Consider the following 22583-nt stretch of genomic DNA (forward strand, 5'->3'; position numbering starts at 1 on the left):
GCATGAGGTATGACCATGCATGGTACCATGATAGCTTTGGTTTATTTTCTCAAGAACTGCGACAAAACTCCTGATTGACCACTTTAGAGGAGCCAGTGGGCGTAGCATCAACACATGTGTGCACACCAACAAATTAAAGGGTTGAAACAAAAATGAATAATTCCTCTATTTATGTTTTTATGGCATGGCTGGGAGAGATACTGAGACAATTAGTATGAGAGATAAAGGTACTACGACTTGAATGTGATGTCATACTTGTCATCTTAAAGGGACCCTGATATGGTTTTTGAAATTTTTGCAGCGTTTAGGCCACAGGATTGACAAATCATTCACACCACAAATTAAGCGGCGCACCGTGTATCACTAAGCCAGCTACTGGCAATTATAGTTATACCCTGCTTCCCACCGCTGCTTTTCCTCCTCCACTCACTGAATAGCTGGCGATCGCAGAGTACTCGACGCTCTGTTGAGTTGAGCAGCAGAGACGGAAGTGCGTGGAATGGTTTAGACCTTCTCCGCCAAGTGCCGCCACACTTGTTTTATTCTCCTGTAAGGCGACAAAGGCATGTGGACAAACAAGAAGTATTCGAGAATGATCACTGATAAGCGTAAACTCGGCCAGTGTGGTCACGTCTTCAAGGGTGAAGTTACAGTGGCAGACGCATAATTCCCGGTGTTGCTCACATAGCAATAGCCTGATGCTCACTGCAGCAACGAGCTGAAGCAACTACTCTTGCGAGTGCCTTAACCCTTTGAGGGTCAAATTTTTTCGCGAAATCCAGTCCAAAAATGTGTCATCTTTTAGTGCTGAAATAAATTCTTCAGACGATTCTATTTCAGAAAAAAATTGTCTAAAACTTTTTTTCGTGACCGTAAAGTGACAAAACAATCATTTTTGTTGTTACATACACATGGTTTATTCATAGTAAAATCAAGCAAAATCCTAAAAAAATTTTTTTTAAAGTTTCTTTATAAATAAAATTATGCATTGTATTAAACATGGCTCACAGACATACAAAAATAAGTGCACCAGAGTACTTTTCCGGTTAAAAATGTTCCTGCTCTAACACTAAAAACGTTTCAGCGTGTGATAGTCTTTGAAGCATGGTTCGCCGCGCACGCTTTTCAGATGTCGCTCCTTGATCGTCATCAAAGTCTGAACTCGTCAAAAAATCCTCGCCTGACAAGCCGAAATCCAATTAATCAGATTCTGTTTCGGCACTTGGTGAATAGACAGCATCGGAAGAATCGCTGCTCGACTCATCGGCAGTAGAGTAACCGGCGCGCGCTTCCATAGCGTAAGCGAACTGCATCAGTGAGCGCACGGAAGAAAACTCTATGGTTGTGCGCCCGTCTGCAAAGTAAAATGAGTGAAAAAGCTACAGTAATCCTTCGTTTCATCACCAACAAAATGTAGTTAGTTTTTCCGAGACCCCAAAACAGGAAACGCAATCACGGCGTCGTCGTTTGTGTAATTTAGCGCCGCACGGAAACAGATTTAATCGTGCCCCGGGGAGCAATAAACGAGAGAGTAACAAGCGGTCACCCTTTGAGAGATTAGAAACCAAACAGCCATCAGCTTTGCGGGCTCAAGAAGCGAAAACCACCCAAAGGACGAAACCGAAACCAGCCGGACCGCGTGGGCGTGTTTTGATGTGCAACTGAAAGCTGCCGCGCCGCTTTGGAAAGCAAAAAAAGAAAAGACAGAGAGGCATCGGCGCACGGAGGTGCATCGGCACATTTAAAAAATTCTACGTATTCCCGAAGTGTGGCAGCACATTCCAAGCAAGAGAAATGATTGAAGAAGGCGCGCGTTTGAAACCAACCATTCCGCGGGTGCACTCGGTTGCGCAAGTGATAGCCGGCGCACCGTATTGGGAAGGAAAAAATGAGATACAATGGAGAGACATTGGCGCATGAAAAAAATTCCACATAGTATTCCCGAAGTGTGGCAGCACAGGCCAAGCAAGAGAAATGATCGAAAAAGGTGCGCGTTTTAAAAATAAACGCTATGCCGTACATGTACGACGAGAACTCTTTGGTACCAGGAAGCTTCTGCCATACATGTACGACGAAAACCTTCAAGAGGTTAAAAGCTATTGAAACGAATACAAGAAGAAGAGGACACGGAAGAGCGTGCGCAATAATAAGCAATAAAGACAAAAATATAACAATCTTGCTTTCATTCACATCGAGCGCAGCCTGTCTTGTCTCGTTTTTGCGGCATCGTGCTGTGACCAGGATAGCGGCTGCTCCTCTTCCGACTGGCCATGGAATATCGGGATGAAGAGGAGACCCCAGGGCGGGGAACTGATGGCAGCGAGACGGTACATCGGAGGACGACTTGCCGCTGGAATCTGTAAGTGATCAGCAGTTTTTTCAGTTATCCAAAATGAACCGACAGGTGATGTTGAAGAAGAGAAAAATGCTGAGGACACAAATAACGAGCAGTGCAGAAAAGAAGCTTCAGGACAACCCAAGATCCTCCAGCAATCTCGCTGCTAGCCAGCCAGATCAAAGGCATTGCAGACTTGTTAAAAAAGTGGACGAGCAGATGGAGCAGCTCATAACGCCAGAAACAGCCGAATCGGAGTTTGCAAACCAAACTGAGCTAAAAGTAATAAGTCACAACATCACAACATCAATGCGCACCTTTGCCAACAAGAAAGGCGGGAAACAGTGAGGGAGCAACCCAGTGCTAATGACGAAGCTAGGCAAGCGCCGCAAGCAACAGTAGTAAAGCTACCAAAATGAGAATTGATCAAGTTTGATGGTGACAAGATGAAGTGGCAAAGATCTTGGCATCAATTTGAATCGGCTGTTCGTGTGAGAACCAACATAAACGAAAACCAAAATTTTACGTGCCTTCTGTCTTCACTAACCGGAAAAGTGGTAGCTACCGTGGAGGGATTGCAATTACAGGAAAGCCATTGATCTGCACAAGTGATGGTACAGAAAATATGAAGTGCTGATAGAAATGCATATGAAAGAGCTCATTAACCTAAATAAAGTAGCAAGATTCAATGACTATGAAGGTTTAAGAAGCTTTTCAGAAAAAGTGCAAGGGCACACACGTAGAGTGGAGTCCTTAGGCTTGAAGAGCGAGTCCCATGCATCACTGTTGCTGCCGATACTTAAAAGATCATTGCCAGTTGGATATGTACATCGCATTCCAGTTGAAACAAAGAGAAGTGGCCAGTACATCGTTAACGCAGGGTCAGAATGTTGCTCAACTTCAAGAAGACTATCTTTAATAAAATACTTAGAAGATCAAGTGGATTGCTGACAGAAAGAAAAGAAAGCAACGACAGCAGAACTGAGGGTTATCAACAGAAAAGAATGGTCAAGTTGCAATGTACAGCGGTAAAGCTTTGCATATTTTGTGAGAATAGCACTCATTACAGTCTTGACTGTAGGAAAACAATGCCTTATGAAGACAAAAAGATGAAGCTCAAAGAAGCAAGTAGTACTAGACTTCGCCATACCGCCAAAATATGTAAAGCAAACATAAGATGCAACATATGTCGGCATGCAACGTCTATGTGCCGGAGCAAAGAACGCACGGCGCAGTGGCCGTTCAGGGTGAAAGTGAAGCTGAGAAAGAGCAAGCCTGCCAATTTAGGAACATGCCATCAAGTGTCTTATTGTCGGGTTCTGCTGGATACAGGCAGCCAAAAGTCATTCATTCTGAAAAGCCTGTCTGAGGAACTTGGCTGTCAAGTTAAAGAAAGGCTCACAATAGGCTCTTTCGGAGGAAGTGAAACTGAAAGAGTCATGAAGTCAGTTGAAGTTAAACTGAAAAGTGCCTACAGTAGTGAAGAAGTGTTAACAGAAGCACTGGAGGTCGACATCATTTCAAAAGAAAGGATACCGTTCCTGCTCATCTCACTGCCAAAGAAATGCGAAGAGGACGGATTCAAGCTGGCTTAAGGATTATGCAGAAGAACAACCTCCATGAAAATAAGCATAATTATTGGATCAGACCAGTATTGGCAAGTGGCAAGAGGTGGTAGAAGAGAAGTTGACTGCAGCAGAGACTTTACTCGGATAAAGGTCAGGCTAACATATCCGCACAACAGAGCAGAAGTCAAAGGCAGCGGTGCTTCACGTCAACACAGAGAAGAGTGACATAAAGACCGAACAACGGCTCGCACCAGAAAATGTCGTACAAAGCAAGACCGTTCATGTGAAGACAACGAGGATGCTTCTTCACAATACAAAAGTCCTTGAATACCACCGAGGTTTGAGAAGATACAAATGCAGCGTGCTTCAAAGTGGATCAAAATACAGCGAAGGGCAGCCTAATGTGCGACAACGTGCGATGAGAACAGTTATTGGAAATGTAGTCTCATCGGTAGAAGAAATGCAGGCGATCACAGCAGAAGTTAAGACGACACTTATTAGCAGGCCGTCGACTTATGCGCACAGCAGAGCCTGTACCAATTGCGATGGCTGCAGCTGAAAAACGTAGCCTTGAAGGCAATACCGAATGTGAACAACAATTCAGCGTAGATGAAATCTGGAGAAACAAACAGAGGACGGAAGGATTGATGTAAAAGATGGAACAAGAAATAGTAGAAAGATTTGAGAGAGAAATGTAATTCCGAAGAGCTATCGTCTTGGTCAGTGCATGCCCTCCTGGATCCTTCGGGAACCAAGATAAGGTCATCGAAGTTTCTTCTGAAGTCGATGGGAAGCTACGCCCCTGCCTCTTAGAGACCAACAGAAAGCTTTCCCGGAGACCTCTTCAACATCTTTACGCACTTGATCGTTGGCGAGAAAACAACTTGTCGTGGGCCGGAAGTGATTGAAACTAACAGAAGACAAAAGGAAAGAGGAGAAGACAGAGAACACGGTAGAGCGCGTGCAATAATAAGCAGTAAAAAAAAAAATCTTGCTTTCGTTTGCATTGAACGCAGCCTGTCTCATAGGCACCAATTGCCAGATTTGTGGCACACAACGAAACACTGTCGCGCGGCTCATGCCAACACGCAGCACATTGTAACACCACAGGTTCAGTGACGTAGGTTTAACATACCCAATCAGATCGGTCACCGGTGCTACGTAACATAGAACAATGCTACGTAACGAGGACACGGGAAGTTGAAAACTCCTTCGGCAGAGCTGTTGCGATCTGCAGCGATTGGCACGTTTAAAGTCTTGTAATAAATTCGACAGTAGATGCTGAGAGCTTAAATCAGTCTGCAAATGATTCTTAGTACTTGCTTTACCGGCTCAATACGTTTATGCAAAATCTTCAAAATTGTTTCAGGGTCCTTTTGAGACGTTATGTTAATCAACTTATTTCCACATTGTAGATTTACAGTGGTACAAGTTCGCAGCTGTGCACTTGCAAACCTATTGTTCCTTTTGAATTTCTTCTACTAGAAACTATGCAGGGGGGGTGTGGGCACAAGTGAATTTTTTATTATAAATGCACACCAGCCCTTTTTGTACCAACACATCAAAATTTTTGGGGGGTTCTGACATTTGTTTGCAACTGTCTGTGGGACTTGCATAAAATCAATGCTGCATGATGAACAGTTTTTATATGCTTTTTCGTTTATAAATGGTACGATGCACTCCTGCCATGCTGCAAACAGAAAGTGTATTACGTTCAGCTGCAAATTCGTTTATAGTTTCGTATCTATTAATGCTCTGGAAACAGTCTTTCTGTACGCCTGACCATTGCTTGCAATTCCTTTCTCGTAAAATGTGCACTTATGGCCTTCCCAGGAAGAATGTTGTGTCACGCTCATGGTGCCATTTGCCACTTGGCAGTGCACCATATTCAATAGAGATGATAGTGATTATTGTTACCAGAGGATACAGCAGTTTGTGTGCTGGTCACACATTAACCATGGTATCTGTTGTGTTGTGCTGATAATCACAAAGGTGTGGGTTGATCAAGCTCTGGATAGCTGCCCATTATCAACTCGGGCTTTGCTCGCATCTTAGCAAGAAACACACAGCACAGAAAAACAGTGAAAATTTCATGGCACACAGGTTGTAAAGTGAAATGATTAAAAAGATGTGTGCACATGTTAATGGAGGGACTGTTTGATTTGCTCTTCAGGGGTGACATTGCAAAGCAGGTGGCTTCAAAGTGTGCAGAGGAATGCGAGTCTCACTACTTGCAACACTACATCTATGCTCCACAGGGCCTCCTGAAAGGTTTGCATTATGAACTTGTTGTGCAGCTTCATTGCATGCGCAGTATTTGCAGGTTCTTCCAGTGGAACACTTTGTGCTGGTCCTTGGCTTTTCAGCGCTTGTTATGTGCAGTGTCAAGAAATTGCTTTGAGTAAGTTTAAAACTGCAACCGTAGTGTCATGCTAATCCCGCTGCCTGTCCTAATTTAACTTTACTCAGAGTATGAACCAACTAGCCTGCAAGAATGTCCTAACAAAGGAAATAGCTGCATGGGCAAACCAAGGAACTGAGTGGGTGGTCCAGCCTCGCCTCTTTGTTCGCAATGTTGTGGCTGTCATCATCAGTGCAGTTGAAAGCAATCTTCATGGTACCTGTTTTCTTTAGTGTCTAATCACGGAACAGTTACACAGTAGACTCTCAGTAAATGGAAATCTCTTAAATGCCTCTGATGTTCTTGTATTCTGCGCCCTTGTTCATCTCTCAGTAAATGGAACTTCTCCTAAACCGACACAAAAATTTTGGCCTTGCGTTTTTTTACTGCAATGTGTTGCTGGGGGCCTGTTAGTGTTTGCTGCAGCGCGCAACAGATAATTAATTACAGGCTCCTCATTACGTACCATTGTCAGTTTTGGTTTCAAGAATTACAAGCCTCCGGGTGCAACTATCACCACCTAGTGGGTGCAGCGCTCGATCTCGTCAACACAGAGAGCTGCCGAGAAGTAAGCTGCTGGAGCAAACGCGGCAAAAAAAAGAAATGGCTGCTGTGACGTCATCATAACTTGTTCACGTGAGGGAAGTAGGGGGGTCACCGAGGGTCACCTTTGAGGGTGCCATTAGCGCGAGGGTGTCGCGCTCACGCAAACTTCAAAGTTCATTTAAAATACCTAAAATACCTTCCAAGCTATATTCACTGTTGATATTTTGCAGATGATATACGCATGTTCACGGGAATTGATCCCTCAGGCTATCTCGGCCGCGAAATTTTGTGTCAGTGCCCCTTTAAGTGGAACATATTTTTCTGGTCCCTTCACGTTCCGTTTAACGAGAGTCCACTGTAATCAAATTTTTTGATATGCGACGATTATGAAGTCGTATACACACAACCATAGAACTTCTTACGATAAAACGTAGAGGGGAATCTGGCGCTAGTGTCTGTGTGGGGCTCCATGAGCAGCGCTTCAACCACCATGGGAATGATGGGAAGTACAGACTTGGGATTCGCTTCGGATGGATTTCATTCTTGAGATTCGCGACGCTTGTTTACCGAGCTTTAAACAAAAAGATATCAAGTTATTCACAACTAAAATTTACTTAATTCTTTCGTATGTAAAACTTATTGCAGAAAGTTTGCATGTGATTGAAGTGAAGCCTGGACAGCCACCAGGGTATACATTGCTCTGCAATTGTGTTCCACATTTGGCATCACCAAATAATGAATTAAATTTTTACAACCCTTGAAAACAAACACGCTTGTTTTTCCCTTGAAAGTACGCATCATCTATTTATCAAAATAAAAATACTGTATTGAGAAACACTTAACATATCGACTAGGGTACCGATATGGGCTTGTTGGTACATCTTGAACAGGCTAGTAGCATAGCGCGGGAAGACACACGGACAAAGAAGAGGTACGATACGAACACTTGTATTGTTCGTATCGTACCTCTTCTTTGTCCGTGTGTCTTCCCGCGCTATGCTACTAGCCTGTTCTTAACATATCATCTGCTGCGACGCCAGGTTCATCTGTCCCAGTGGTCTGCCCCCAACCACGGCCGCTGGATAAAAAGCGCACGGTACGGCCTGCCGCGTCGGGCGGTTTTCTATGGGAGAGCGCGTGTTGGCCCTAGTTGCAGTTGCGGCCGCTGCGGCGCGACGGGGCGGGGAAGGGGAAACGAGTGCCGGCGGCTCTGTTGGGGCAGCAGCCGCAGCAAAATAGTTGGTGGTGGTCACAACAGCGATCTCACTCAGCTGTTCTAAGCGGTTTTTTTTTTCTATCTCATCTATCGCAGTCACATATCATGCATTCAGTTGAGTCCGTTCGCGTAATCTGGTTAAATAGCCGCTTAAGTTTCCGTGTACGTGCCGAGCTCCTGGTATTTTTTTCCAGGACTAACTTTTTGCTTTGTGTCTGAAAGAATATTCCACAATGCGCGTAGTAACATTATATGGCGCTGAATGTGTGAAAAAGTGGTTGTTATATTTGTGTGCGTGTAATGAATGCATCGTTTGTGATTTTAACATATTAATTTCCGTGACATTTCTTCAGCACCTTTCTGAAAATGCTTGACAAGTATTTATTTGAAACATCTGACAATACGCGTTCATGTTCTTTATACACAGGAAGTGCATGTAAAAACTTACGTTGAATCTTTTTCGTGATGTCTGATACGTGATACTGTGCCGAAAAGTAGTTCAGCTTCGGATGCTTGATACTAGCGGATTCTACAAATATAGTGACGCACTCGTCGTAACTTTGTTGAAAAGGCTGCGGAATTATATATTCATTAGAAGTGGCTTGCAAATATTCTTGACAGTTCTTAGCAGGGCAATGTCATCAAATTGATGTATATATAAGGCCGATCACTGGAGTGACTAATATCTCGAAAAATCAAGCTACAACTGAAATTTTCTTTAACTCAAGATACAAAACCACGATATGGTTTTGTATCTTGAGTTATGTCTTGGTCTGGAACCCCCCCCCCCCACACACACACTTTTTTTTTGTTGTTGTTTACCGTATAGCTGTCAAAAGCGACCCACCTTAACTTTGTCCCTGTGAGTCGCTCGCAATGTGTGTGTTGGCTGCCACGTATATTTGTTTCAAATGAAGTCTTGTCGTCGACCAGCCGCTTTTCTGCACTTTTTTTGACTCCGCATGTTTTGCTGAGGTAAGTTTGAGTCTGTGCCCCGTACCGCTAATGACCACAGACAACCCAACTCTCTGAATAAAAGGGATACACGTGCTTTTCACGGCAACTAACATCAGTACCACATGGCATTGCGGGGCAACGCACGCTACCGCAACGCGACAGCGTTCATAAAGAACCGGAACCGATCACAAAGGTGCCGCGGGCTGAAAGGTGGGAACTAAAAAAAAAACGAGAGATAAGAGAAAACGGGAAGGTGGTACGTGTCACGGCTGCTGGATTTCAACAACGTTTGCAACAAGCCGCCGTTTGCAGCTAGCAGGGATGAGCCCTGAATTCATAATAAATAAAATAACTTCTCACATTTTGTCCAGATTTTATGTTCACTGTTGAATTCGTTGCATGATCATGAAAACGGCGTAACGGGAAGAGACAGAAATACTGAAAAGCGCAGGAATGCAAGCAGTTGTGTTCGTGTGTTTTTCAGGCTCTTAACCACTCTTTCCGTCTGACCGTTTCCATATTAATTAATCCGTAACAGCTCCCCCAATTGTCAGTATTGAAGATGCAGTCACTGAAATTTCAAAGTGACTCGAATCTCCTTCTATGAGATGGTCGCACATATGATAAGCATTATTTCATGGCAGTTGCATGCGATACCGTACCGTATGTGTACTATAAACATGCTTGGAGGAAGGAAGGAGTTTTTCTTATTTTGTGTCAAATAAACAGTGGCCGCTGCAGTTTCTGAGATCACGTTTTTGAAATGAAATGATTAAATCTGAAGCAACATACTCAGAGCCAAAATAAAGAATTTCGATGCACCAGGAAAGGTGCAGCGCCTCCAGGTTGGTTAGTTGTGGTCTTCTAGGATACCAGAAAAATATGCCCACGTGATTACTTCCACAAAAAGCGATCGGTGCGCGAAGTTGCATCTTTGGCAAGGCAAGAACAAAAATTCCCAAGCGCTGCAAGTATGTACAAGAAATATCGGTAATTAACTGATGTGTACACGCTAGATAAATTTTAGAGGAAGATTTCGGGCGTCACATGAAGACGCACGCGCTCAAGCATAACTGCCGCAAGCGCGCCGCGCATGTGATCCCGCGGGCGCTCGCGAAACCCGTCCCCGCCCGGTGGCGCCGCGGCGGTGGTCCGGGAAACTAGGCCCGTCACGCCGGTTTCGGAGCACGCGGCAGGCCGCACACGTGCGCTTTTTATCCAGCGGCCGTGCCCCAACACATCTCTCGTTCCGTTTTAAATCCGAGTCAGAGGAGCGTAAAGGTGCGCCTACTTTGCTTCGTCATTGTTTTGCAGGCGAGTTGACTGCGTCTGAGCAAGACGTGCTTATAAAAAAAAATATGAGCTCTATGCAATTTTCTGCACTAGCATGGGACGCTACAGCTACGCGCAGCGGTGCGTGTACGACGCTTTGCTAAAACTTTCAAATACAACCTTAAAGCCACAGCGTCGCAACAAACCAAGAGACTTAGCAGTCTTCAGGCTCTTTCAACAACAAAGGCATCGCTTGAGTGTTTTGCAGCGCACTCCACTACCCACACTGCGTGAAGAACGAAACTGAAACTGTAGAGAAAGACCTGTAGAATTTTGCTAGCTAACGCAATCAAATCCAAAGCCTGTACTTCCCATCATTCCCATGGTGGTTGAACGATTGCATCACCAGATTCCCATCTAGACTTATAGCATGAAACTCTATGGCACAAAACACGTGCTGCAAACGCTGAGTGCGCGAGTGGTTCATGTTTCTGTGGGTGGTTCGCTGCAGATATGTGCTCTCCACACATGCGCCACAGCTCGACATGTTCCACTAGCTGCCGCGAAGGCAGCGCTGCTTCTCAGCGTGCAACTTTTTTTGCTTCGTAAGCAGCACAGAATAGAGCGGGGATGAATAATAATATACATACTTTAATTTTGAGCACTAAATGTCGTACACATGAAAGCATCAGACTACTTACGCCAAAGTTAGCAAAGACTCCATAATTCAGCTTCAAGGCTCTTCCGCTTGGCTAGGCGACATACCAGTTTCTTGCGACTTTTGAATGCGATTTAAAAATACTAGGGATGGGCTAATAGTGTATGTCAGGTTCGAAGCGAATCCGAAGCGAATAGTGACTTGGTCGAATAATTTCGAATCGAATAGTTCGAATAGTATTTACCGCATAATATTAAGAAAAATGAGCATTTTTGTCATGACCCTTGCACAATAGTTTTAAGGATTGGAACTAGGTATGAGTGAATGTCACTTTTTTGGTTGAAATGAAGCAGCCTTGAATAGTATCAAGACTTGAATAGGGTGCAAGTTATAAGTGGACGTTACAATTTAAAAATGACTATACTTAGGGCATATAAGCCCATATAACACGCTTTTAAAGGTAAAAAAAAAAAAATGTACATTTAACCTTGAAGTGTGGCTTTGCGGCAGTGCAGAGTTCCCCTGGATGGGTTGTTTCACAGCACAGCAACCAGACGCTGCAGTGAAACCACCTTTACAGGGGGCTATGTGCAATCAAATGTATACATATATTCGTTCATTTCGAATACTTCGAAATTTCTAATAATCTGAATTTGTATCGAAGCGAATTCAAATACTGTAATATTCGTTCGAATATTCGAAACGCCCGAATATTCGCCCATCCCTAAAAAATACACATCCTACTCGGATCGCGAAAAGGATGCTTGAATCTGTCACTGTAATCCACGGTATTTTTATTTCCCCCAAGATCTAATGACACATTTTGGCCAGTTTTTGGCCTTTTTAAAGGAACACTGAAACGGTTTGTTCACATTTTGTCAGCGTTTAGGCTACAGCAAAGCTTTGGTTTGAGCTAGTTGGTCATACATACTTAATGCAAACATGTAGGCGTGGAGCAGACGAGGCAAACGCTGTCTACAGTTGTTTTTGTCCTCAGCTGGTTTGTGCGTAGATGTTGGCATAAGTTTAGACTACAGCATCATGAGGTCATTCACGCCATAAATTAAGCGACGCACAGCTACGAGAAATTATGTTACCCTCCTTCTCAGCAGTGCCTTTCCCCCTTCACCTTTTGAGGGTCGAATTTTTTCCCAAATGCGACCTGCAAGGGTCAGTTTTTTTTTGTTGCTGAATTAAATTCTTAAGGTGAATCTACATCAGAAAAATATTTTTGCAATTTTTTTGAGGTGACCATAAAGTGACAAAAAGTTGTTTCTGTTGTACATACACATAGTTTATTTATGAGTAACAGTAAGATAAATTAAAAAAAAAAGCTCATATGACTGTTAAAAAATAATCTGTTGCACTAAACGTGTGTAGTTCACAGATATACTAAAATAAGTCCACAAAGTGGTGTAAAGTGCAAACACGGAGGAAGGAAAGTCGCATTTGATCAAGTTAGCATCCGCGCACGCTTTTCAGATGTACCTCGCTTATCAACATTTGAGTCTTAACTTGTAACTCCTCGTATGACGGCAGATGAATCAGATTCTGATTCGGCAGTGGATTCCTCCGAATTGCTGCTGAACTCGCAGCAGAGAATTTGGCGCGCATCTCCATAGTGCAAGCGAACTGCACGGGAGAGCGCACTGAAGAAAACTGCATGGTTGTGCGCGTGTCCGGAAAGCAAAAACAAGTTGGAAACCTATAATAATCCTTCGTCTTATCGTCAACGAGACGGAAGGGGTTTTTGCGAGTTCCCAAGACAGGAAACACAACCACAGTGGTATCGTTTGTGTCAGTCAGCGCCTGAATGGAAACAGGCGTGATTGCGCCCCGGGGAGCAATAAGCGAGAGAGTAAAAGGTGGTCACATCAGTTCCACGGGCTCGAAAAGTGGGAACGACCCAAAGGACAAAACTCAACCTAGCCAGTGCACCCCTGTCTCTCTGGTGCATAAAAAACACCAGAGAGACATCGGCGCAAGAAAAAAATTCCATGTATTCCTGCAATCTGGCAGCAGATGCCAAGTGAGAGAAATGATAGAAAAAGGCGGGCTTTTAGACATACAAGCGATGACGTACATGAAGGTGTCCGTGGAGGATGTACATGTATGTCACTGACCCTGAAAGGGTTAACTTGTCGACTGCACAGCCATCACTGGCAACGGCAGCTCACTCAACAGGCTTAGCTGCGCTACCTTCCCTGTAGCCTGCGCACTTAACTTTGACAGAGTGCGCCGTCGTGCATTGGAGCCCAAGCGTATCACGGTTGAGATCTGCTCCGACAGGTGCCGCAACACTACCAGCCGTTCCTGTTTTGTTCTCCGGCACGGCAAAATCTGCAAACGCCAAGTATATGAACAAACAAAAAGTATCCGAGAAAGACCATTTTTCTTTTGGCTTGTTGTAAGTGCTTTTCAACAAGCAGAGCGATGGTATGCTACCTGTGAATGAAATCTCACTATCAGTGAAATGCACTGACTTGCTCTCTGTGCATCATTGCTTATTTGTGTGCATTTACCGGGTTCCTGCTGAGCGACTCTAAAATAGCATGCTCATGACCTTGCCGCTCTGCATTTCATCTGCTCGCTTGCTGACACAGGCAGAATTTTGAGCTTTCATATCTTTATAGTTTGCTTCTAGAGGGATATCCCTTGAATACAGTTGGTGATGGGAACCAGTCATTTTTTTTTTTTCGTGCGTTAAAGTCTTTCGAATGGAAATGATTGCTGCACGCAACAGCGGAGGACGCTTGTGATTAATTATGAGATTTTGCCAAGAAATGTTCTGCCACTTCACCCAAATTTCCTCAATAACAGAGAAGTAGCGAAACGACACACCGGCAGCCTTTCAAGACTGCAATATAGCACACGACAGTGTTCCACGTGTGCAGTGCCTGAACGCTGCACCAGAACATCCCAGTGTAGGTGCTACTGGCCAGAAGCGCCACACACACTCGCAGTCACTTCACAATACTTGGCAGGCACGAAAAATAAAAATACATTGCAGAAATTTATTGAAAACTAAAGTTTGAAATCCGGTGTGTCTGGCAACAAGCCACTTTCACGATTGATGTGACTTGTTTCTTTGAAGAAATTGGGCACCGAGAAAAAGCCAGATAGTTCCAGCAATGCACCTCAGGGGTGGAAGTGCTGCACCGAAGCTGCTCCCAGGTCTTTGGTGCCTTCATGTGTCGCTGTTGTCCGTGATGGGGCGAACACCCAACGCAAAGTAAGCGGTGAAAGAGCAGCACATTGTGGTAGCCTCGATGCTCACCGGAGCCGAAGACTACTGCGGGTTCAGGCTTAGCGAGCCACAGGGCCGCGTCTACCGTTGCCTGCTTACGTTTAGCGCACAGCTCCGCGCGCGCTCAGCTAGCAAAGGCGTTGAGCGCCGCGCGGCATAAACACAGTGTTCGAGATAACATACACACACAAACACTTTATTTGCCTTCTGCGGCACCCCAACACACACAGTACAGCATCCGCTCCCGGGGCACGGGGAAGCAACGGGCCTCCCACGCGGACGATACACCAAGGGGGACCGCCAGCACGTCGCAGCTGGCAATGGCGAGCTTTGACACGCCGCTCGGGAAAAAGGTCCCTCGCGGCTATGCTGCGCACTCTCGCGATGACCACTGGGCCTGGTCGCGAGAGTTAGGGCAATCTCCGTACGCGTGGGCCTCCGGCAAGTGCGGCTCGGCGTGGTACGACCGCGCACGAGCACTAGGCACCGCTCTTTGGCTTAACGTACGAACCGGAGCTAACACTGGGGTAAACACGCCTGGAAGGGTGCCGAGGCACCCAGGCAGGCTACAGCCCGGCGATTCCGAAAGGGGACGTCGGGCCAGAAGGAAACGCGTGCTTGCCCAGCGGCATCCGAGGAGAGAGAGAGTTCGTCCCGGCGTGCACGCGCGTCCGTCGCGCTGAATTTCGCTGCTCCAAGACCGCGTGCAGCGCCACCACGAGAGCCGGTGCGTAGCGCAAGATGGCGCCACTTGCCGTCGCGGGAGAACGGGAGAGGGAAAGGATTCGCGGAATGGCGAAATGCCCGCGCAGTGGCTTCGGGCGCGCCTCGGATCCCCACAACATATAAGAGCTGCCTGCTGATGTCTACTGAGATAGCGCGTGCATCAGTGCTAGTGACTGCGCCCTTATGATCAAAGTTCACAGTTGCTGCTCAAGCGACCCCCCCCCCCCCGGCTTCCTTCATGCTCCTTCGCCCGATGAGAGACAGGCGGGGCGTTTCCTCTCTGCTTGAGAAGCCATCGATGGCAGGTGTCGCATGCGGAGTGATGTTATCGCACTGCAACTGCGATGTCCTGCTCTTTTCATCACTGCTTCAGCCGGCTTTGTCTCCAGCGCTTGCACGCTTTTTTATTTGCGCGTGGAACATACGATGCGTGAGGCAATGTTACCAACTTAGACTTTATATGGGAAAAGACGGCAGAGTGTCTATATAATTGCCATAGCAGTAAAAGTGGACGTCTCAGTTCTCTAGTCTTCTCATTTGTACATGTCGGCAGTTGTATTTTGTCAATGTGAACATTTGAAACAAAAATATATGTCAAGTGTAGTCAGGTTTAGCTATGCGGTGCGTTGCTTATCTCTATTTTCCTCTCGGTTCTCATCGGCTATGGCACCTTAACCCTTTCAGACGCCACCTATGAAGAACTGTGTAAATGCGTCAAATCGGTACAACGTTACTTCAAGGCACTCGATATTCCATTCCAACAAAAATAATGTCATAATGCATTAATTTATGTGTGTTGTAGTAATTAATTCTAATTCAATTGTAATTAAATACCTATTTATTGTGAAGTCATTCATGCTCCATTTTTTGCATTAATAGAATGAAATCTTACGCCAGAAATATAGTGCGAATTCGTTTTCGGGTATGTCCATTTGGAGCAAAGAAAATTATACTTTTGACATGGCCCGTGGGTAGGGGCACGTCGAACGACTTGTCGAACAGTGTAGTGCCTTCAGGAAACTGATCATATACAACAGTAAACTGTTGCTCTACCACTGAGCCTTAGCTCAGTGGTAGAGCATCGGACGCATTATTCGAAGGTCGCAGGTTCGGTCCCTGCCGGCGACAAGTTATCTTTTTGTCCACTTCGATTTCTTCACATTTATATCCTAACTACTACAAATAACAACCCCTATACTTTCCTTGGCATTATTGTCTGTTAGTTCTCATTAATATTGCATTTAACAAAGAAAAACGAGCCCTTAAAAGCGATCTCCTTTCCTTCTGTTATATATATATATAATTTTTGGTAAGTGTGGCTGATTCGTAACTATTCAATGTTTAGGAAAAACCATTGGAAATTTTGTTTACCAGAAATAAAATACTTCAATTAACAATGGTGTTTGATCCTGGAAATCTGTTCTAAAACTAACTTGCATTGCTCCAAAGCACACCATTTGATGCACCAAAGCTGCTGCAAAACTCCCCTTTTACCGCTCTAAAGCTGTTCCAAAACAGCATTATTCCTGCTCCCTAGACTGAAGCCCGCTTCCTAGTGATGAAAAACTATCGGCAAATTGACTATCAATAGTGTTGATAGTTTTCTGAACTGTCTATAGCGTAATGAAACTATCGATGGTACTACTATCAATAAAATATTGAGAGTATTATCAATAGTACAATTGATAGTACCGTCGGTAGTATTACTACCGACATTACTATCAATAGTGCTGTGAATAAATATGCTGCTGCTGGCCGGCGATATTGCCAAAAAGCATTTGCAATAGATCAGCAATGCTCAGTTTAGTTAATTTATGAGCAATTTTCTGGCGAAATAAAAATTATTTCAGCAGTGAAAATGTAGGAATATGTCCATCAATAAATTCATATTCAAAAGTAACCACTTACTCCTTTCAGTTAACAAACCTAGTTCTTGATATTTCTATTTTGACATCACAAAATACAATATAAATTTGAAGTGGCACAGCACCGTCAAATGTACTTATCTTGTTTCCTGTACACCTGAATAATTCAAGTGAATTGTCATGTGTCAGCCAAGAATTGTGGTGAAGGAGCGCAAGCATCTGAACTTTCTTCAGCCTGCTCCACACATCTGGGGAACCCAGCTTATGCTGCAAAGAGTTCGCATGGTTGACGCTATACTATCGGTAGTACTGTCAAACTTATTATCGATAGCGCTATCGATAGTTCTGCATCACTACCACTTCCACCCTTGTACTGCCTCCACAGCTTCATACTGGCAAAACAAGTAATTACAGAATACGGGGGTGGTGTTGCCGTTACTGTATAGAAACTGTACGTGTTTGCGCGCTTACCTCCAGACTGGCTGTGGAAGAAAAGTGCCTGGGGTAATCTATAAGATCCCAAGCAAAGAATGCCATTTCTGTTACCTTGCTGAAACTCAAGCCTTCACTTGACAACTGAAAGAACATGACGTTAAATATCATCACCACAAGTCCAATGCAGTTGTGGAACATGTACTCAAAACTCGTCACTTGATCGCTTGGGAAACTGCTGCAATCATAGAAAAAGAAACTGCTGCTTGGACCTTGTACGGGGTTAAACAGAACATACAAATACATGCCATGCCCCTTCATCATGTCACATCATGCTGTGTATTTAACTATACAGCGCCACTACATCCACTGCATTGTGAACAAGGAACCTGTGCAGGTTCTGAAATGTTAAAATAATTGTATTTTGTGACTTGGTCAGTGACCATAATTTTTTAAATACAACATGCTACTTTACCAGACAATATTGTTCAATTCTTGAATGTGAGCACTACATAGCATTTCAAAGGAATGCAGACACGGTCAGTTTTATCGTACAATAAATTTCTTCAGCCCAGTCGACTCGAAAAATAGTTGGCTTCATAATGCCTGATGTACTTGATTATCAACTGCCAGCCACACGTACCATCTCCTCAATGATTTGCTCTGTCTCTGTGGCCTCTGTGCGATTCACAAGATCTTGCATCAGTTTTTAACCATTTTGACTGGAGGAATTGTCTCTCTGTTACACGTTTTCATAAGAACTTGTAACAGCAGTGCAGTTGAGTGCCCACACCAGAGCTTCCCTACCTTGGCTACATGATGCTTGCACTCATATGCCCGCTGGCCCATCTTTGTTTCGAGCACAAAGTGTAGACAATGTCATCCACAAGCCATCTCACTGAGGTGACACTGTCGCCGCGTTTTCCACTGATCACTCACCCCATACGCGTTCAGGCGACACTTTCGACAAATGTGACCCATCGGGCTCTGTCATTGGTACGTTTGCCCTTCGCACGGTGCGACCCGCGTGTCCACACAGCGTTCGCAGCATGCGCCTGTTGTTGATAACTAGTATACATTCTCGGTGTTTTATGCTGGGTAGGTAGTGTTTCTGCGTGCTTTTAAAACACTTTTGTCCAAAAGCTTTCTCTGTGGGAGAAATACTTGCCGGCCTAGTACTGTCCGCAGAAATTGCACAACTGACATTGCGCCACAAAACGACAACTACCACATGTAGTCTGCTAGTTTTCACCAGTGTGCTGAAGCTGTAAAACAGAAAAGTAAAATTGAATGCTGAATATCTTGTGACAGAATTAGCCAGCAAATTTCAAACTATTAGCCGAGTTTGACGTGTTGGCTACAACAAAGTATGGTTCGCTATTGCAAAAACCGGCTCTCTGGAAGGGGGGGGGGGTACTTATACAGGTGGCTGAATTTAAGCTGAAAAGACAAAACAATAAAGTCGCCATGTTCAGTTCTTGATATGCAATGTCATGTATTGTAACACTGTTTGCCTAGTCAGAAGTCGACACTACCTTAAAATGCCGAGCAAGTGCCCCTACTCCCTTTTTCGGGAGATCTGAAATAAGCGCCAGTGACCAAGCAAGCGCCCCCCTCTCCCCCTCCTCCACCGCGGCCACTTTTTTTTCAAGACGAGCATCGCTTGTGTAAAAAGAACCACAAGAATGAGTACACTGAATGCATATCTAATGTTGTTTATGAAATTCCGTTGTCATGTGGCTGGTCGTATATTGGTCAAACCGGTTGCTGCTTTAAAGGGGTCATGAAGCACCCCTTGGGCTTGCTGAAAAAACACATCCTGCGGAAAGCTGACACGGCTATGAACTGCTCTGCCAAATATTACAGTCGTGCGCGCCGCGTAAAGGCCACAAGCGGAGCGCGAAGTTGTCGTTTCCTCAGGCGCCCTCTTTTTAAACAGAGGCCGGTTCTCACTCGTCGGTGGGCGGGGCGTCTGCACGTTGACGTCGCGGATCTGCCAGTTTACGTCGCAAAAGACATAGCATGCTTATTGGCCGATAGCCGACGTAAATCGAGAGTGGCATTCGGATCAGATGCGCTTCTTGCCGCGGGGTGCCGCCACTTGCCGGCGCCGCACTCCTCAGTACACGGTAGCTGCACTCGCGCAAGCGAATCACAGCGGGAGAGCGATCATGTTTCATGACGCGCTCTGACGTAACTTCTTTCCCCCGTGCCATCCCTCCCTGTCTAGCTTCCAGTGCGCTCGTCGGCACGAGAAAAGAGAGAGCGCTGGGAGCTTGCGCCAAACCCCCGTAACTCCGCTGATTCTTGACGGATTCGAGAAATTTTTGCGGGAATCGATTCGGGAGGCAGTAAACTCCGATACTGAGGTCATTAGATCATTACTTGGAAAAGTGGTTCATGACCCCTTTAACGGTTTGACATTGATGAGAGGGAATAAAAACAGTAAATAAATAAAGCATTTCATTAGAAACATGGATGTGTATTTTTTATTTTTAGCGGCTCTCCCTCCGCCATCTTGAATTTCGTTGCAGGACCGAGCAAGTGCCCTCCTCCAAATCTGCTCGGATTATCCTTCACCGTAGGGGGGGGGGGGGGGCACTTGCTCGGCATTTTACGGTAGGTGCATGTAGAAAAAAAAAACTGAGCTAACCAACTATTCTGTTGACATAAAAGTAAATGCCATCTACATATATGCCGTCCATCTAGCACGTAAAGCCCCAGCAATTAATAATGCATGTCCACGGCCAGGAGCCAGCTCTCGTTCTCAGGTTGATATCGCTTGTCTTTCAGAACAGACATTGACGTAATTTTTGCTCCTTCAAAGGCGCATAATTTGCGCTCTTGATGCAAGCACGTAACCACTTATGTTGATTTTTAGATGTGAGGCATCTTATAGCGGAGTTCAATCCGGTGGTGGTGGTGGTGATGTGCGGCGTGACCACCCTTACTGCGCATGCGCAAACCCTCTCCACTTCCCCTCCCCCTCCCCTCTCCACTTCCCCTCTCCATTTCCCCTCTCCCCTTTCTCCCCTCACCACTCCCCCTCTGAAACGCGGGCTCTACATGCCGAAACACTGCTTCGCATCGCCTCATGGTCCCCTTTAGCGGGAGATGGTGTGAATTTTAGATGTGAAGCATCTTATAGCAGAGTTCAGTCCGGTGGTGGTGGTGGTGGTGTGCGGCGTGACCACCCTTATTGCGCATGTGCAACCCCCAAGAATGCCTTATTCTTCTGTTAATCGTGCTGTGCTTCTCGAGTGGATGGGTCGTTGTCTTTCTCGGTGCCAACGCATAGCTGGGCACAAATAGGGACGCGGCATTACCCTCTCCAGAGCGAGCATCATCTCGATGCTCACCAAGTAGCAGTTGATGTTCACATCAGTCTGAAAGATACGGCTTCATGCGCACGACGTGCACTGTCTCAGGTAGATGCTGACGGCGTTTTGAACAAAGTGAACCATCAGCAACGACCTCATAGGTGATGCTGCTGAGATGGCATAGAACTTTATACAGTATAACCTCATTACAACGGACCTTCACAGTGAAGAGGATTTTGGTCTGTTGTAAAGGGAGTATGTCAAATCCAGGTACTGTTGCAACAGACTTTTATGTAAACGCTGAATGGGTCTCTTATAACCGGAGAGAATTACGAGTCACATATGCGGTCAAAGAACGGAAGCTACATAGAAGTGCTGTAAAAGATTTGTTGCGCCTGCCAGGGTGGCAAGAATTCGGAAATCGCAAAAAAAGAAAAAAAAGACAGAACAGCGTTTTTCAAAAATTTATAGCTCCACAACGGGACAACCAGGCACCGCCATTCTGGGCTCGTTAGAAAGAACATTTCTCAGTATTCAAATTCCCCGCTTCAGCTATTCAAGTTCCCCGCTCCTTCATTCAGAAACAAGTGTACAAAAAGCAAACATTTGACGTTCGTTTCGAGGCTTCCGATTGGCTGCTTCTGCCATGTTGCTCCAGCACGTCTCGCCATTGGACCAATGCTCGCTCCGGGAGAGCGTCGTCTGCTACTTGTGCGTCACGTGATCACGGCTCTCGAAAATTGTGACGCGACGACTTAGTGACGCGTTCGCACTCGTTCTGTGTTCACAGGTCGACAATCATTTAGAATATTATTACGCTTTACTTCGGCAGCTTCAAGCGGAAGGTCAATCGTCAGATTACGATATCGCGCCGCACTCGTCACGAACATCGCAGTCGCGCGTCTCGGACTCGTCGCACCCGCGGTTAGGGGTTCTGCTCATCAGCACTTCGTACCTCGTGAAGAAGACCATCCAGGGACAACTCTTTGTACTCGCGATCTGGCTTGACGTACTTTGAAACATCGGGCACTGCGGCCATGCACATTGCAGCCCAGCTTTCTGCTCGAAGTCGTGGCTAGGCCTAACTACGCTCACGGCGCCCATGTATGAGACGAATTCGAACTTTGCGGGCAAGAACAACGAAGAAGCCGCAATGTGCCCCGTCGCAAGCAAGGAATCACATCGCCCGCTGGCTCCTCGGAACCGCGGATGGCCATTTACGCTTTGGCAGTGTACCCCCCTGCCGAGCTCACTGTGCAGCGACAGCTCGGAGCAGCGGTGGCACTGGCTAGCAATTTCGTGCGTCAGCACCCCAAAACGCAAGACCAAGCACGCTGCGAGCCGATTTTTTATTGCCGCGGCTAGGCATAACTGATCATTGACAGACCGGAGATCGCTGGCCTTTGTTCTTAAATCGGCACGTCGATATCCGGCACACTGTTCCCGTCCCGAAATTAGGCCAACCGATATTTGAAGTCGGAAGTTATTGAATTTGGAATGTCTGTGGTAATAAAGTCCGCTGTAAAGGGGTCTTGGCCACCTTGCTGGCCTCACATTTTAGTCAATTATATCCGAATGTGCGTTGTACCAGAATCCGTTGTAAACGAAGCTCAATTAGTTGAACAGATAGGGAGATTGGCATAACCCCGCAAATTGGTCTGTAGTATCCGAATGTCTGTTGTAAGCAGATCCGTTGTAATGAGGTTATACTGTATGATCCAGAGTATCGGCGTAGAAGTTTCTCCAATAGGCTTCGCCGTCGTACAGGGGACCATATCCAGACTCTTATTCCTGGTGTACAGTATAAGCTACAAATCGTAGGCGGGGATTGTACCGTTGGCCATCATGTTCATACTGGCTAGTAACTCTGACGCGGGCAAGCTGTCTTGCCTCCTCTGCGAGCTCAGTGAGACCTGTGGCATCTGTTTCCGAATCATTGTAATCATAAGGCAGCATAGCATCAAGCATTGTAGTTACTTCTTGACCATGGATCAGTCTGAACGGAGTCATTCTCGTTGTTTCCTGGCGGGCAGTACATGA

The 22583-nt window shown here is 45.6% G+C and overlaps 1 protein-coding gene across 2 annotated transcripts in view; it reads left to right on the plus strand.

The window, feature by feature from the left end:
• Positions 1-22583, plus strand: part of LOC119389323 (transcriptional adapter 2-alpha) — a 193802-nt gene that overhangs the window by 20805 nt on the left and 150414 nt on the right. For both annotated transcript variants that reach the window (XM_037656528.2, XM_037656531.2), the window contains exon 3: positions 6077-6174. In XM_037656528.2, the coding sequence (XP_037512456.1) occupies positions 6077-6174 (98 nt within the window). The remainder of the gene's footprint in view (positions 1-6076; positions 6175-22583) is intronic.

Source organism: Rhipicephalus sanguineus, chromosome 4 (genome assembly GCF_013339695.2).
Source record: "Rhipicephalus sanguineus isolate Rsan-2018 chromosome 4, BIME_Rsan_1.4, whole genome shotgun sequence".
Taxonomy (NCBI): Eukaryota; Metazoa; Arthropoda; class Arachnida; order Ixodida; family Ixodidae; genus Rhipicephalus; species Rhipicephalus sanguineus.